We start from the raw sequence: 18,982 nt of genomic DNA, 5'->3' as shown, positions 1-18,982 counted from the left end.
AAGGTAATATCATAGCATGAGAGGTTCATCATTGGGGACTGAGATGGTCAAGGACAAGGATATACCCTATTTGTTTATAGTAGGGCATATATTAGGAGCAGTGTCGGGTGATCAAGAGGAGTATACTGGGCCGATGACACTCGTTGTGTATGATGGATATCGAGTGTGGGGGTGAGGTCTCTACTCTCATGATAATTCTCATGATGGAACATTGGTTGGGGAGTTGAAGATGAGGATTGTGATAGTTCATTATTCTCAGACTGAGAGTCATGGCTACTACATGATAGTTGAGATGTCCGATAGTATGTCAGTGTGAGATTTTGGGTGACACGTTGGAAAATTTTTGAGGATATTATCTGAGATTCAGGATATTTAGAGTTGCTTGGTTTCTATCGGGAATATCATCGAGTGTTATGTGGTATTTACAAAGATTAAGCTTGATGTACCTGATGGAACAGTCTGTGGAACATCGAGTCACCCTTTGCTACCTTTGCTTAGAACCCATTTAGTGTGCCGGTTAACCACACACGCTCCACTAACATCTTAGCAAGGGTACAAAGTGTAATTTCATGGAATTGCATCAATTCACTTTTGCCTAAAATAACTAAGATTGAAAATTTTGTAAAATATTTAGTTACTTTAACATTCATTATACTTTTAATGAGGAGAGGGTTTGCCCTATCCTACCCGTTCGGCTAACGACCCTCCACCAATCAAGGAAGCGGTGGGTGAGAGTGAACACCCATTAAACGGCCATTTTATAGGCCATAACCTTATACCTCACTTATAGATCGGTTTCGTGAATGAGGCCTACTAACGGTAAGACTACCAGTTTAGGTTATACATATATAATATTAGACTTTTAATGTTATATATAGTATAAGGTGTATTTTACACTTTTAAAATACTATGTGGTCTAATTTAACAAATTACACTTTTAATTTAATTAAATGTAAACCATATCATTATGGATTTATTAACTTTCTTTTAATTATACACTTAATTAATTTAATAAAACTATAAGCGTGCAATTTGAACTTTTCAAAATTAGGGTTTTAGAATTTAACATTTAAAAATTAAACCTTTTAATTAAAAATTAAATTCCAAAACTTGAGGGCAAGTTTTGAAACATTTCAAATCATTATGGTTTAGAATTTAAATATTTCAAAATTAAATTTTTTAATCAAAAAATTTAAATTCCAAAACTTGAGGGCAAGTGTTGAAACTTTTCAAAACTATCTAGATCAAATTACAAATAATTAAATTAATCAAATAATTTGAATTATCTAAATTTGACATAATTTAATTTTTTTTCACAAGATAATTCAAATCAAAATTACAAATAATCAATCTTTATCTAATAAAACAAATAATTATCTTAATTTCGACAATTATCCATTAATTTGATTAAGATATCAATTACCATAACAAAAAATTTGATTTTTATTTGAATAACGTAATTTATGGTAATAATCCAAAACAAATTAAGGCAAGATTTTCGAAATCATGCAGTCAGACTGGGTTCACGACATGAACAACATGTTCACGACGTGAAACTGGCTAAATTCAAAAAAAAGAAAATTTTCAGCTTTGAAAGAAAAAACTTTGCATCAAATACATTAGAATAAACCGTCCTAGGCTTTGATACCACTGATGGGTTATGAGCACTACATCATTCCTATGGTGTACATGCAAACCCTAAAGCTTTGGATCTAGTTTGTCTAATGAACATGCAATAATCATCCAAAGCCATAAACCCTAGATCTAGCATGTGATAATCGATATTAACATAATAATAGGGTTTAGATCTTACCTTGATTGTTATGTAGTAATAACAATCTCGATTCCTCCTTGTAATTGACTTTTGAAAGCTTAGTTTCACAAATGTCACACCTCTAATGGCTCGCAAACACCAAGAGCAAGAGGATGACTTTAGAGAAGAGAAGGAGGCACCAAAATTCGTCCAAGAATCCTAAGGGAACCTTAGCCCCGTTTTTGGTGCCCTAGGGGTCCTTAAATATGTGAGGCTATTAGGGTTTTGACCTAGGAAACCCTAATCTGACTGCTTAGGCCCTAAGCAGCCCATGGACTCCCTTTGGAACACCCCTCGGACGAATTCCTTATGGGCTTCCCATAGAATTCGTCCAACCTATGTTCCAAGGTGATCCATAGCCCAATTGCAATTATCTTATAATTACAATATTAGTCCCCCAAGTTTAATTAAAGTCTTTTAGCCACAAAATTAATTTCCTAATTAATTATTGACTAATATTAATTAAACAATCTGATTTCTCTTTTAATATATTATTCATATAATATATTAATAAATCATAATTAATCTTTTTCTCCATAAATCATCCTATTAAGTTGCTTTGGTGAAGGCAACCCAAAAGGACCATGCTCGCAATCGGGTCAAGTACATACCAATAATATTTATGGGCTTAGACACTAATCCAACAGTATCCCACTTGGATAAGTCTAATACCTATTATGCGTATGACTTCAGATCCTGACCAACAATTGTAGCTTTCAAAAACCGCTGTTAAATCTGATCTTATCAGATACACGTCCTTTAGATAAGGGATCATATATTCCTCCATCCTAGATATCATATAGACGTGAGACATGGATTGAAATCATTCTCTCAGTCTATGTGTTGTGTCCCGATTTCTGGTTTACGGCGACTGACTAATTGAACAAATCAAATTAGTCCTAGCCCGGTCGAGCATTTACGTTTGTCATCACTAAATCATCGAGGGGCCCACAGATATCGCTTTTATCCTACTTTGGGTAAAAGTAATGGATAAACTTTGACTCAATGATCGCTTGTACTTACTCGCCGAATCACACACAACAATACGTTTTATAACACCAAGTTACTGGTGCGCTTACATATTATCAATGTGTATCCAAGTCACAAGATACAACTTACACATCTCGGTTTCAAGAATATAAGATATTATCGTCTCACCAATCACTCGTGATAAAATCCATGAAGCGATCCAAGTGAGTGTAGGTTTAATCCAATACTCAAATCATGTTCATAAGCACTCATGAACGTTGCAACAAACCTTTGCTATGTCTAATACGCTTTAGACAATCTACAAACCAATTCATGACAATCTTCTTTCATACCTACTCCCAAAGTATGAGCGACTGTGGAACGTTCGAATAATCTTATTATTCAGGAAGTGAAAACATGCAAAGTGAAACACAATAATAATCGAATCCAATATGTCCTCAAACTTTTGAGTATAAATACAACTCCTTTTATTTATTCACCATATTGATTACACGTTATTCATTGTATATGTTTCGGGTAATCGACTTCTTACTTGAATTATAACAACAGTTGTCCCATGCTCTTAGCATACACACTATGTTTTCCTATGGTCTTTACTTTGTGAAATAGATCAAATGAACATATTTCCAATGATACTCATTTCACAATTCCTAACCGATTAGTGCAAGAATACAAAATTCTCGCCACTACTAGAATATGTTAGATTCTAACATTTTATACAACGGTCCTTTCGTAATCTCACAATGCCAAAGTCACCAAGACTTTGCCAATGAAATTACAAAATGCTCTATTGGAGATTGTTACAAGACAATTCCATAGTCATGAAGTCTCACATTCACAATACATTCCTTTGAACATCCTTCTTGCTTAGAAGTTTCTAATCTAGACATAGATTCTCAACGTCCTACTTCCAATAAGGAAACATTTCCATATTTTCCATATGACAACTCATTAAATAGAATCTTATCTATTCATAATGTCAATATGGTCGATCTATGACTATACTTCCAATTGTCCAGAAGCAACCAATCCTTGGCGAACCTTAGATTGTCTTTAATATTTGTTTAATTAGTTTAGTCAAATCCGGTTCTATTCCCTTTTTTCCTCTAAATGCCCTAGGCATCTGGAAAATTTTAGAACGGTCGAATATTACAACATATGCAATTGATCCTATACCCGAAACATATGAGATACGATTCGCAGTGAAAACGTGATACTTTGCCAATTTCTTGCCATAATATTGCCACAATATTTCTATTTGTCATGTTCTCAAAGTTCGAACTATGAAGACGGATGCCATAATCATAATCGAACTTTGAGAATGCAATTAATAAATATTACTTTGACTAAATTCAATTGAATTTTCTCTATCTAAGCTTTTAGATTGGAAACGAAGTATAACATCCTCTCCCTTAATTATAGCAAAACAAATCTTTCAACCCTTGAAACTTGACAAAGTAAAACTCTTGTTTTCTATAATTAATATTGCTGACTCGCAACTCTTAAAATAATAATCATGCTCCCACTAACATGATGATTATCTCCTTACTAGCATAACACTTATGCTCTCACTAGCTTTGACATGTATTCAAAAATCAGCTGAACATCTAGAAATCAATGCTTATTGACTTTCTTACCAAAGTTCATATTTCTGATACGAGATGCTTCGATAAAACTTTATCTAAGCTTCCCTAACTCATACATCTTTGTTTAGACAACCCATATGTTTGTCTAAACAATTCTATAACTTATAACAATAAGTCTAAAATGTTCAGACCCATTTTCCATTTCCCACAATTCGAACTATGAAGAGGCATGCCATAATCATAATCGAATTCGAGAGACGCAAATTACATAATGCTATCTTCAAAATCTCTCTTAGTGAAAGCGTTTCCTTGCAATCATTTTCATGAATGAGAGAAACCTTATGACACTTAGATTTTATGCGTATTTGCTCCTATCCATGTGAATTTTTCATAACCATAATCATAAGACAATGTTTGTGACAAATCCAAACTCTTATGGACAGAACTTGTTCATTCTTAATTTCTTGCCATCAAGAGTCCCACCATTGCTTCCAAGTTATTGATCAGCTCACCCCTATCTTTCAATGTACTTTCCATTGATCAAGGTGCCTTACCTCTATGCAACCCAATGAGAACTCATAGAACTCACATGCATAGTTGACCAAACTGGAATGGAACAGAAACAAGAATAAGCCAACACGATAGATTACAAACCTCAAGTCGTGTGCTAGTTTTTAATAATAGGTTGACTCTATATTAGTTCTTGAACCTTTTCAAGATCACTTAGACTCCCACTGACCTCTTGACATATAAGATTCTCTTATCAAGAAACATTTATTGACAAAACAAATATTCAAGAGTTAGCGTGTGTCTTTATCAAGATAAAACCTACACGCATTTGATATTGGTTGGTCTTTGTCTTATCCAATACATCATAACTTACCAAAATATGCAAAAGTAAGAACACTTCTACTTGAGATTATATCACTCAAGTCACAATCTTGGAGTTTGACTTTAAGATTTGATTTTGGCACGCAGTACGATTCATCTTATTGACTTAACCATTTAAACAATTCCCGACTCCTCTTCTTAGCCATACTAGTGCACTAAGGTGTCCTTAGAGGATGAATTGTAATATGGTTCTTAAGAAGATCATAAAACATGATACAAAAGTACTCTCCCTTTATCTTAGATTGGAGAAACTTTTATCTTTCTGCCTAATTGATTCTTCTTATTCGTTCTGCTATTTATTGACACTTTCAATGATTCATAATTACACTTAATCTTGTAAGCATAATCACGTCTACTAGACCTTTAGTAAATCATGACGAATAATCTTGTTGTTATTTATGGTGGACTTAACCAATGCACAACATTGTGAACTCGATCTCCTAGTCCTTCACTTGATTCTTTGTCAAGGGATTAGTCTTAAAATTTCTAAGTACCAAGATTTCCATACATCACATGATTCAAATCATATGATTCCAAGCTTCTGTCCAATTGAAACTTGGGCGATGGGAATCTTTCCTTACATAGAAATTATGACATTATCATAAATAACATAACTAAGAATCACATCCATTTAATATTGCTTATAATAGAAACACACAAACATCAATTTTCACAATTGCCATTGCAAGGAAATATAAATAAGACAAAAATCAAAATTTATTTTATTGCGGAAAAATATATCCTTACAATGAAAATGAAAACGATGCTATTACATATTCCTAAGCAATTTATCATTACTCTAGGCAGCTGCTCATAATCCGATCATCGAATCCATGTGATCGTAATCCATTTCTTCGCGATCAGACTCAGCTCGCTCCTTCCTTTAAGATTCCTTTATTTTCTTCGATCCTTCAAAACATCGAAATGCAATCTTATCACATCATGTATTAAGAATCTCCAAATAGGAACTTAGTAGAGTTAGATAGTGGATTTTACCTAAAGCAGAGTCATACATCTTGACTCTCCCATCTCTTATATCTCTTAGGTACTCAGGGCAGCTTTGTAACCAATACCCCTTCTTTTGGTAGTAGAAATATATGGATTTTATTGGAATGGTACACGAGACTATCTCAAACTCAACCTTTCTCTTACGTAGAGAAAACTTTATGGACTTCTAATGTTTCCATTGTCCACAAAAGGTTAGGATATTGATTTATCAGACAAATTTGTTCAACCAGTGCGCCAAATCATCTATGATTTAGCAACAATAAACAATTAAGTTAAATCAATAAGGGTCACGTCGTGGTCCATCATATAGTACTATCTAAAGAACTTACCATACGATGCAGGAAGTAATTGAAGAACCAAGTCAGCAACCAACTTCCTTGAGACATCGACACCCAACATCCTTAATCTGTCAATGTGTGACTTTATCTCTAAGATGTGTGCACACAAAAACTTTCCATCTTTGTGTCTTAATGCCAACATGGCTTGAGTGACCTTGAACTCTTCAAGTCTTCGAACACTTGGATTAGGGAGAATTATTGGAGGAGGTGGAGGAAGTAAAGCATGATTTCCATTTCCACAATCCAATCGTGGAATATCATCTTCATGTGGAAAACTTTTTCCAACGGATTTAAGAGGACCATAGTTGTTAGACTTTGACATCTATGAAACGGGAGAAAAATTCAAGTTTAGTTGATTGAGTCCTTAATAAAACACCCAAATGAGACATTAGGGCTAGGACCCAACACAATATTCCACAAACTGGAAGAGGGATGCCGTAATCCAACTTGCAGAACATTTGAAGGTAGTTAAATAACGATTTACAAATTTCCACCATGAAAAATGAAAAAGAAGGTTAATTTTTAAACGTATTGGAAACTCCTAGATCTTTTGAGATCATTGAACTTTTCAATGGCATGTTTAAATCTCGATATGCCCCTAAATTTGTGACTGGGATGCCGAGGATCACAAAACAGGGTGTGAATAACCATGCAAATATACATGGTGCCCCCAATGTTACAGTCATCTATTCAATGTGCCGGTTAACCACACACACTCCACCGAACTATGACAAACAGCGAGTCACCCTTTGCTATCTTTGCTTAGAACCCATTTAGTGTGCCGGTTAACCACACACGCTCCACTAACGTCTTACCAAGGGTACAAAGTGTAATTTCATGGAATTGTATCAATTCACTTTTGCCTAAAATAACTAAGATTGAGAACTTTGTAAAACATTTAGTTACTTTAACATTCATTATACTTTTAATGAGGAGAGGGTTTGCCCTATCCTACCCATTCGGCTAACGACCCTCCACCAATCAAGGAAGCGGTGGGTGAGAGTGAACACCCATTAAACGGCCATTTTATAGGCCATAACCTTATACCTCCCTTATAGATCGGTTTCGTGAATGAGGCCTACTAACGGTAAGACTAGCGGTTTAAGTTATACATATATAATATTAGACTTTTAATGTTATATATAATATAGGGTGTAATTTACACTTTTAAAATACTATGTGGTCTAATTTAACAAATTACACTTTTAATTTAATTAAATGTAAACCATATCATTATGGATTTATTAACTTTCTTTTAATTATACACTTAATTAATTTAATAAAACCATAAGCGTGCAATTTGAACTTTTCAAAATTAGGGTTTTAGAATTTAACATTTTAAAATTAAACCTTTTAATTAAAATTTAAATTCCAAAACTTGAGGGCAAGCTTTGAAACATTTCAAATCATTATGGTTTAGAGTTTAAATATTTCAAAATTAAACTTTTTAATCAAAAAATTTTAATTCCAAAACTTGAGAGCAAGTCTTGAAACTTTTCAAAACTATCTAGATCAAATTACAAATAATTAAATTAATCAAATAATTTGAATTATCTAAATTTGACCTAATTTAATTTTTTTTTCACGAGATAATTCAAATCAAAATTACAAATAATCAATCTTTATCTAATAAAACAAATAATTATCTTAATTTCGACAATTATCCATTAATTTGATTAGGATATCAATTACCATAACAAAAAATCTGATTTTTATTTGAATAATGTAATTTATGGTAATAATCCAAAACAAATTAAGGCAAGATTTTCGAAATCATGCAGTTAGATTGGGTTCACGACATGAACAACATGTTCACGATGTGAAACTGGTTAAATTCGAAAAAAAGAAAATTTTCAGCTTTGAAAGAAAAAACTTTGCATCAAATACATTAGAATAAATCATCCTAGGCTTTGATACCACTGATGGGTTATGAGCACTACATCATTCCTATGGTGTACATGCAAACCCTAAAGCTTTGGATCTAGTTTGTCTAATGAACATGCAATAATCATCCAAAGCCATAAACCCTAGATATAGCATGTGATAATCGATATTAACATAATAATAGGGTTTAGATCTTACCTTGATTGTTATGTAGTAATAACAATATCGATTCCTCCTTGTAATTGACTTCTGAAAGCTTAGTGTCACAAATGTCACACCTCTAATGGCTCTCAAACACCAAGAGCAAGATGATGACTTTGGAGAAGAGAAGGAGGCACCAAAATTCGTCCAAGAATCCTAAGGGAACCTTAGCCTCGTTTTTGGTGCCCTAGGGGTCCTTAAATATGTGAGGCTATTAGGGTTTTGAACTAGGAAACCCTAATCCGACTGCTTAGGCCCTAAACAACCCATGGACTCCCTTTGGAACACCCCTTGGACGAATTCCTTATGGGCTTCCCATAGAATTCGTCCAACCTATGTTCCAAGGTGATCCATAGCCCAATTGCAATTATCTTATAATTACAATATCAGTCCCCCAAGTTTAATTAAAGTCTTTTAGTCACAAAATTAATTTCCTAATTAATTCTTGACTAATATTAATTAAACAATCTAATTTCTCTTTTAATATATTATTCATATAATATATTAATAAATCATAATTAATCTCTTTCTCCATAAGTCATCCTATTAAGTTGCTTTGGTGAAGGCAACCCAAAAGGACCATGCTCGCGTCGAGTCAAGTACATACCAATAATAGTTATGGGCTTAGACACTAATCCAACAGTACGTGTTCAGGAAATGACGAGTGTCTCCACGGCAGGTGGCCGTTGGTCGGAGACGTTGTGGTGGTTAGGAAATTCTTCGAGGTTGAAATAGTAAATTTGAGGTGGGTGGCTCATAAGGATAGTTCGGCAGTTAAGAATTTATGGTTCAATTTATGGGTTGTTATATGCACTATGGGAAGGGTAGAAGTTGATTGGGCAACCAACTTCATTGTCAGTATGTGTATTCTTGCATGGGTTTTGAGCAATAGAGGAGGGAGTTTCGAATGGTTGTCAACATGTTCTGAGTCATTGACGATTCCTCTGTGTTTCAATTGAGAGTTGGAATATTCTGAAGTTAAGAGTTGTTTGAGAGGAAGATCAGTTGTGAGATTCTGAAAGGGTGCATTGTTGTATCTGAGTACGATGCAGTAAGTAGGAGATCAATGGTTGAGGCTAGGCATCGTGAGGTTCTGTGATGGTGTACCGAGGTATCTGAGTAGAATCCCCTGAATTTCGGATTATTTTGAGATTTGAGTTATGAGATGGCAAGTGGAGTATCAAGTGACTATGGTTCCAGCGGGAGCCCTTCAGCTAATTGTCATCAAACGAGAGCGTCCAAGAATATGAATTGCAATGAGAAAAAGTGTTGGTCACGACGGTTTTCGTCAGGAGTGGTGATGCTTAACCTGGGTGGGTGTGTGTACCTATCTATGTTGAACCGTGGAGTATTCGATAGTGAACTGAGTGGGGTAATGACTCGAGGAGGAGATTATGGGGGATAAGAGGGTGAGTGGATCTGATTGGGAGTAATCACTTCAGATTATCAAGGGAAAACCATGGAGTGAGCCCATGGCGAGACAGTGAGAAGGAGTGTTGTGATACTACGGGGAGCCGTAGTGTTCACCAGTCTTCAAGAGAGTGTTGTGATACTACGGGGAGTCGTAGTGTTCACCAGTCTGCAAGAGAGTGTTGTGATACTGCGGGGAGCCATAGTGTTCACCAGTCTGCGAGAAAGTGTTGTCATACTACGGGGAGCCGTAGTGTTCATCAGTCAACGAGAAAGTGTTGTGATACTGCGGGGAGCCATAATGTTCACCAGTCAGCGAGAGAGTGTTGTGACACTGCGGGGAGCCATAATGTTCACCAGTCAGCAAGAGAGTGTTGTGATACTACGGGGAGACATAGTATTCATGAGTAAGTGAGAGAATGTCGTAGGCCTACGGGGAGCCGTAGCCTTCACGGGTTAATGAGAGGGAATGTTATGATACTACGGGGAGCCGTATTATTCGCTAGTCGTTGCATGACGCAGAAGTGTTTTTAGGCTTGGGTAGCCTTATTCTTTGAGTGCGGGAACCTGGTGGTCGGACCAGGGGCGAGACTGGGGTCTCCATATTTATCGGTAATCGTTATATTCTGAGTTAAGTTGTGGATATCGCAATCGAAAGGAATTGGAGAAGTGATGTACGCATGCGTTGTGGGTCATGGGTCATGAGTGGAGTGCTTCATTGGGACGAGTGGTTCCAATTCTATATCGGACCAGACTCTCGAGTTCGAGTTTGGCTTTGGTGGTGTATTGAGTAGGCGAATGAGATTCCGGATTCAGAGATGGGTTTCTTTTTAGGGGTATTGTGTGTCATCCGATGTCTTAGACCTGAGTGGGTCAGTTCATTTGTATGGGAAGGATCGTAAGACGCATGGAACTAATGAGTAGTAGATGAAAAAGGTCGAGGGTGAGATGATTTCAGTTGGGATTGTAGTATTCGCTTGGGGTAAAGCGTACTTCATGACTTGTGTGTCATAATGGGCCGAGATGGTTGTTGTGAGAAGGAAGTCAGTGAGACGTTTTAGAGCATGCAATGGGTAACCATTGGAGGTTCAACTGTGGGGTCAGGAGTTGACCTGATGCTCAGTGTTGAAAGGGATATGTGAGAGGGAGCTGGGGCTTATGATTGTTAGATGTCAGAGGATACTTCTGAGCAAGCATGATCATTTTCTTGTGTCTGAGGACAAGGTGTTGAGAGTTCTTTGTTCAGATGGGTTTCAATTGTAGTACAGTGGATGGGTCTTTGGTGTAATGTGACCCTTTTGTTCCTTGGAGTATGGTATGGATCGTTTAGTATGTCTGGTATGAGTGATCGGTAGCTAATTTTTGGGCTTTGACTTTTTCTATCAGTTGCAACGAGAGAATAGAGGGGCAGTGAGTCATTAGGGTCTATTATTCGAGGAGCGAATAACATGGTGATAGCTTGAGAGGGCGGTCTGCCAGTGAGACAGGCCACTAGAGTTTCCAGATTCTGGATAGTCAGAAGGGGTATCGTAGCGGCAGAAGGGTATTTCCTCTTCCGGGTTTGGGAGTTCCTGTTTGGTTTTAGGTGTCCATGGAGGAAGTTAGCTATGTGGTATAAGATCCTTTCAATGGTACTTTTCGGGTTTTTAGGATCGATCTATGTGACGTTGAGAAGCAATTTCGAGGGCGAAATCTAATTCTAGTGGGGGAGAATTTTAACATCCGGACTTTCAGGTATATTATTTTATGTTTAATTTTTGAGATTTATGGAGTGACTCGATGAGTTGTGAGTCCAACTCGTCGAGCAGAGTCGAGTTGTCTGTGAAGGTTTAATGAATGGACTCGCAGAGTCAGAGAGCCAACTCGCCGAGTAGGTGCTGGGCAGAGAAACCCTAATTTCTCGGTGTTGGGGCATATATAAGGGAACTTATGCCCCCATTTCTGCCTCACCACCTGCCTAACCCTTCTATGTGAAACCCTAAGTGAGTGTAGTGAGCTAAGAGAGTCTCTAAGCTAGACTTGAAGGATTTTAGTGCATTTTTGAGGAGGAAGAGGAGTTTATTCAGCAAGGAACAGGCAGGAGTTGTTGGGGTTCAGGCCATTTTGTCCAGAGCTTCAAGAGGAAGGTAAAAAGCTTGAACCTTTCCCCTTTATTTGGTTAGATCTCATGAGTTAACAAGTTAGGGTTTTCATCACATATTATTTTGGAATTCGAGAATACTAAGTTATCTTGAGTGTTAAACCTCACATCTGGACTTTGTGAGGTCCCTAGAGCCCAAAAGTCCCAACTTTATTCATCCATATGAGGAGTATGGTGTTTAACACCTTATGAGAACATGTATTGGTAGTTTGGCGCAAAACCAGCATGCATGAGTGTAAAGATCGAAGCTTTACGTGACAATCGAGCCTTAGGATGGTAGATCTAGTGTTTTGAGTTATAGATTTGCCTTAAATCGTTTGAATGAGAAATCAGATCGAAGGGACTCGCCGAGTCCATGGCCTGACTCGACGAGTCGGTGAGGGTTTGTCCCGGTAAGCTTGATCGTGCGATAACTTGGCGAGTTGGGGGTCAAATCGACGAGTTGAGTTGGACTTTCTTGAGAATTCTGAGGAAATGAGGGGACTCGACGAGTCAGGTCAAACATGGACTGTTGACTCGAGTTTGAGTTCTGTTGACTTTAGAGTTTGTCAACATGAGTAATGGAGACCATGGAGGGGTAAAATGGTCTTTTATCCAATTCAAGAGTTAGAGAGAGAAGAATAATATTTGGTTACTTAGAGTCGAGAATCGAGTATTAATTAGAGATATTTACCCTATGTGGTAAGCAGTGGCTAGTTCGAGATTCAAGTTCGAGGATGATTGATTGCTTGATGTGTTTACTTGATTTATACATCTTGTCTGTGTGATATATGTATGGTATATTATGTGTTACTGAGACCGGACCGGAGGGTCCAACGAGCCGTGAGACTGGAGGGTCCACATTGAGACCAGACCAGAGGTTCCAACGAGCTATAGCCATGAGAGGCTTATTATCTGTGTATGTGGTATTTTGGGGAACCCACTAAGCTTCGTGCTTATCGTGTTATGTGTTATGTGTTTCAGGTTTTCTCAGGATTGCGGGAAGACACCGACTTGATTGTACACATCAGTGAAAGAGTTATGTTTCGAAGATGCTAGATTTTAATCAAACAATTATGGAGTTGCGATTTGTAAATTAAATAAATGAGATTTTTTGTGAAATGTGTTATGAGAATCATGTGATTTTAAATGAAAATTTTATTTGAAAATTTACGTTGTTACACATAGACTTTGCAAAAGAAGTAATAACGGTTCCTCAATGATTTCTAAAGCCAATGATACTCACGTATGTCGACATAGAAAGTCCTTGTATGGTCTCCGTTAAACATCTCAAAATTGGTATAGAAAGTTCATAGAGGCTCTTTTGAAAATTGGTTTTAAACATTCTAAAGCCGACCATTCCATGTTTACTTTTAAAAGGGACAACATATATGTGGCTGCTCTCATCTATGTTGATGATATAATTTTACTTGGCAACAATAATGAACATATCACCAATGTTAAATCTTATTTAGCTTGAAAATTCAGTGTGAAGGACTTCAGGCCCTTGAAGTACCTTTTTGGCATCGAAGTTACTTGAACTTCTGATGGTGGTATGGTACTCATCCAAATAAAGTATACTTTGGGCATCCTTAGCGACGGTGGTCTTTAGGGTTGTCGCCCCAATTCCTTTCCGATGGAATAAAACACTTACATTGACGACTCCACCAACTCTCATTTGGTCGATGTTGGAAAATATTTATGACTCATAGACATGCTTCTTTACTTGCAAGTTACACGACCAGATGTTACCCTTGCAGTTAATGTTAGGTGCATAAAGTGCACCTTTTTACATGTTTATTTCATGTTCAATTCAAGTATTGCATAACATTTAGTTTAAATTTACATGCATTTTCAGTTTCGGAACATTTTTAAGAATCAATTTACTTTTCACCATTTTTTGGGTGTTTCAAGGGTGTTTAAGGATTGAAGAATTCTTAGGATGTTCAAGGGAGGCACTACGCGAAGTTTCAGAAGTATGAGAGCAAGATTTAAGAAAACGCGAATTTTGGATTTGGACTTCTATCAGGAGATTCCATGGGCGTGGAATGATTACATTGCCCATTCCACGGCCGTGGAATGGGGCTCTCAGCATTTTACCATTCTGAGAGCATGGAATCTCAAAGCTTGCCATTCCAAGGGCTTGGAATCGAGTCTGACGGTTTTTTTGTGATTTTTAACTTTTGATTAAAAGAGGTTCCTTGGCCTTTTGAAGAGAACTTTAACCAAGAATTTGCAAGGGGTGGTTTTCATACATATTATCGTCACTTAGAACTTTGGAAACATTTATATTTCGAATTTGTAAGTTAGTTTGAAGATTAAACTTGTTGAATTTGTGTTCTAATTTAGCCATTATGTCTAACGTTTCCTTCCATTTCCAGTTAGAATCCTAATTACTTGTTTTTTAGATTGTTTTATGTACTAGATTTATGTTTATATATAGTAATCCTTGATTTGGTTTTCATTATATGTTTGGATTGCACTCTTTTCACTTGATCAATGAAATTAGGGTTCATATCATTCTTGTTAGTCAAATTATGACATTTGTATATGTTTTATGATTTGGAGCAAGTGACAAACACTTAATTGGTTTTAATTAACTCAAAATTTGTATAATTAAAGATTAGATGTTTTTACAGTCCCGAGCATATGAGGCATATTGAACATTGTTGGTATTAATTGCCTGAACTTAAAGTCATTTAGTGATTTAATCCAAGAGCTTATATGTTTTGAATCAACTAGGTGAAGTTTTACTTGAAGATCATGTTTTAGGTAAAATATAATTGGCAATTTGAGATATTAGAGCTTATCAATATCTTAATTACCAAAATACATTAAACATGAATTGATGTCATACTACATCTAACGACGTGGTACTTGAATAGGATTTGGAATCGAAAGTGTCTTTTAATCACTATTTTTAGTCTTTAATTTGTTTATTTATGAAGTTTAATTTGATGTCAACTAAAATCCCCCTTTTTGACAACCGGTGATATTGTGTCGTGTGAAAATATTGTTAAACATTAAGTCATGTATCTCAGTGGTTTGACCCTATTTATTCTATACTATCTCTTAGTATATAGTATCAGTGACTTATTTATTATTATTATTTTATCCCTTTATTTGTTGGTTTAACAACCAAACAGTTAACATCTTAAGTCAGTTTGTTTCTTCTCCGAGGCATTTGCATATTTATGTTGAAATTCGCATCTTAAGTTACCTAAAAACTACTCATGCCAAGGCATTTTCTTACCCCCACATGGAAATCTAACCTTGAATGCTTTTTGCGATTCAGATTGGGTTGGGTGTCCAATCACACATTGCTCCAAAACCAATTATTTTATTTCTCTTGAGGGTGCTCCTATTGTCTAGAAAACAAAGAAATGATTTGTTATCTCTCGATCGTCAACGGAAGCATAATATCGGGTCATGGCTACCACTGTTAGTGAGATTTATGGTTTCATTGGTTGTTGTGCGAAACAAAACACATTGAGATGGATTGCTACTTCATCAAAGAGCATGTGGAAACTCAACACATTCAGTCGCATGCTATTCGTACTACAGAACAAGTTGCTGACATTTTTAACAAACCACATGGAACTGATTGGTTTCATTATTTGCATACAAAGTTAGGCGTTCGCGACCTTTACTGTACAACTTGAGGGGGGATTGAATAATTTCAAGGATTCTGTATTTATCTTTTCGTAGTGTTTATCCTTATTTTATTTGTTTCCTTATTCTAGTCCAATTCTAGCAATTTATATATATATATATATATATATATATATATATATATATATATACATATATACCTTATGGCATATTAGTTTTCTTAAGTGAGAATAAACAAAACTAATGAAAAGCTGAAGGACTGTGATATGTCTAATTGTCATTCAATATACTAAAATCTGTCATTTTGGGATGTGATGTTGTCATTTAATAAATATGAAGTTGAGTGATTATTGACCTCTTCAAAGTAAATGGAAAAATAAAACCTTTTAATTATTAGAAAATATTTCATTGAAATTTATAAAGTTCATTGCATTGTAGGAAATTTTGGTAGAGTTTTATGAAGAATAACATAATGATGTGCGAATCCACTAACCTTTAATGAGTTCAATATATTATGGATCCCAAAGGCCAATTATCTTTTTTCGCCTTGTAGCTTCGTCTTTAAGTGGGTGCCAATTAAAGTTCTATGTTTCGCTTGGCGAGCTAGATTGGGTCGAATCCCAACTTTGTTGGCTCTTAGCCGCAGGAATATTAAGGTAGACTCCTAATGGTGTAGTGTATGTATCTCGAGGTTATAAACTTCCGACCATCTCCTAGTGGACTGCTCGTTTGCGGATCATGTGTGGAGGAGTCTGGCGATGTGGTGCGGCATTGGGAAGATAATTGCAAACTTGGTTAGAGGATTATTGATGAGGCCCTCAGATTATGGGTTCCAATCGCAAGAAGAAGGCTCTGTTCTCGATCCTCTATGGTGCTTTGTGGGCGATTTGGCATGTCAGTAATGATAGAACTTTCAATGACGTTATTGTTGATCCGATTAAGGTTATCGATTCGATTAAGTCTATGACATTTCTGTGGGTTAAACATAGATATGACAGGTGTTGTTTTAATTGGGGTGATAGGATTAGCTCCCCGTTAAATTGTTTGTAATTTGAACTTTGTCTTTTGTTTTTTTCTCCTTCCTCTAGCGCCTTGCTAGGGTTGGTGCTTTTTTTAATATATTTGCCGGTTCCAAAAAAAAAAGCTTCGTCTTTAAATAAATTACGAAGCATTAAAGGTGATAATCAAGTTTCGAAGGTTAGAAGATATTAAAACCTTAACATGCCTCCATCAATCTCTTCAATTTGTATGTATTCTGGTTGTAAGATTCGTTATGTTATGTTTTGCAAATCGATTTGTATAATTCAAAACCAATATAATCAACATACATTTGATCGAACAAGTTGCGATGAATCACAGTTCACGTGTGAATTCACTCCATCAACATATACAATTAGCATAGGAAGAAAAAAAGAGCTTTTCTGCTAAACTTATAGCAGAAAATAAAATTGCATCAAGGAATTTCAAATTACTAGTTACATCTGCTTGCATCGAAGTCGATAATCGTTGCATCTTTATTGTTGCTAGTTCTCCATGTCCGTGCTTTTCTTCATCGCGTTTTGGATTCATTATCCTGCATTTTAGATGAAGATATTCATGAATATGGATGATGAATTATGAATTTACTTAAACAAATGTTTGTTGATTCATGCTTTTAGTGTAATCTATCTCCACAGTTTTGGCACTAAACGCCATAGCAAGTTTGCAAGTGATCAGAAAAAGCTGCAAACACAAAATTATATTCCACATGTTGCTTTCATGATTGAAAAGTTGGAGCTGGGGCATCAATTTTATTTAGGTAATAGCCCTTTTTGGTAACTGTGATGTTTGACTTTTGGACACGAGTCAACCACCACATGATATATAATATATACTCAAACCATGCAAACTAAAGTAGCTTCCCCTTATTGGAAATTTGTGTGGCTCACAATAAAAGATGATAGCTAGGCTTGAAATAGTGAAATAAGCGAAAAGACTTTTTAGTACATGAAATAATTGATTTGATTGTGGATTAGTAGTGTAGGTTGTATTACCTTAAGCTAACTTAGCTATCCCCCTCCGGTGGTTCTCCTGTAATTAGGGAAAGGAACTCGACCATTTTCAATGTGCTTCACATCCTCCACAAGGACTTCATAATGCTGCTTCACTTCCTCAGCTGTTTTGCCACCAACAGCTTTGGCTACATTATGCCATCGATCAGGGGTATCTTTGTCAAACACAGCCAAAGCCTTCTCAAAGGCTTTGTTCTGTTTAGCAGTCCATGAACCCGACCCACGTGAAGACATTGAGCTAGATGCCATAGTAAACAAATATGGAGAGGGAGATGGATGATGTGTTAGGTAGGGGTAGGATTGGCTGAAGACTCTTTAAAGTAAACTCTCAAGAGAACTGATATGTGTGAATAGGTGGCAATGCGTGTCTTTTATAAGCTCCAGAAACAAAGGGAGGGAGGGGGTAGTGGGGTCATGCTAGTTGGCCTATATATAAAGATTGCAAAACGAGAAGAATATTGAAGAATCAATATCTTCAAGAACCATTTATCTTGTTATTTTTCCCTTTCACCAAATATTTATGATCTCTTAACAATATCATACACTTGACATAGGAAAGTTTCCTCTAACTCTTTTATTCCTTATATAGCATATATACAAACTTCAAAGTTTTGATTTTTGACACTACTTGCACGTGATTTGGTATATCTGTGTGTGCAGTTTTTAGTCTCTAGCTAGTTAGGTAAATCTAGAAACTCACTGCCTTAAAAGATAAGCATATGCTAGTGTGGGGTCCAGTGATGAGATTAAATTATTAAACATACAAAACTTCTCAAAACCCAATCTTACCGGTTTTAGAGTTCACTTGAAAAGATATAGCCTTTCATAGGTTATCCGGAGATGTACTTCGTACTAACAAAATTCCAAATTTTATATAGCTGGCCATCTGTGTTTCCGTACAATGATTTGTTATATATGTTCATCGTTTAAAAAAAACCATAACACGTGTTACCCAATTATGATTCTCTCTTTGTTTTTTCCTTTTCTTTTACATGCATTAAACGTTTGCTGGATTCAATAGGAATAGGTCTTTTGAGTGAGGCCTCCATTCAATTAGCAACTATCAAATAGTTTCTTAG

At 36.1% G+C, this 18,982-nt stretch overlaps 1 protein-coding gene across 1 annotated transcript; it reads right to left on the bottom strand.

Annotated features, from left to right (window-relative positions):
* Positions 1 to 17,123: 17,123 nt before the first annotated feature.
* On the bottom strand, positions 17,124 to 18,340 carry LOC111889388 (protein RADIALIS-like 1). Its single transcript, XM_023885561.3, has 2 exons — positions 17,886 to 18,340; positions 17,124 to 17,425 (listed from the first exon to the last, which is right to left on the bottom strand). The coding sequence occupies exon 1, from the start codon at positions 18,150 to 18,152 to the stop codon at positions 17,901 to 17,903; it is 252 nt and encodes an 83-aa protein (XP_023741329.1). The 5' UTR covers positions 18,153 to 18,340; the 3' UTR covers positions 17,124 to 17,425; positions 17,886 to 17,900.
* Between the last annotated feature and the right edge of the window lie 642 nt (positions 18,341 to 18,982).

The sequence above is a fragment of the Lactuca sativa genome, chromosome 5 (genome assembly GCF_002870075.4).
Source record: "Lactuca sativa cultivar Salinas chromosome 5, Lsat_Salinas_v11, whole genome shotgun sequence".
Classification (NCBI taxonomy): Eukaryota; Viridiplantae; Streptophyta; class Magnoliopsida; order Asterales; family Asteraceae; genus Lactuca; species Lactuca sativa.
The sequence above is the reverse complement of the archived record's forward strand: the minus strand, read 5'-3'. Positions and strand labels throughout refer to the sequence as shown.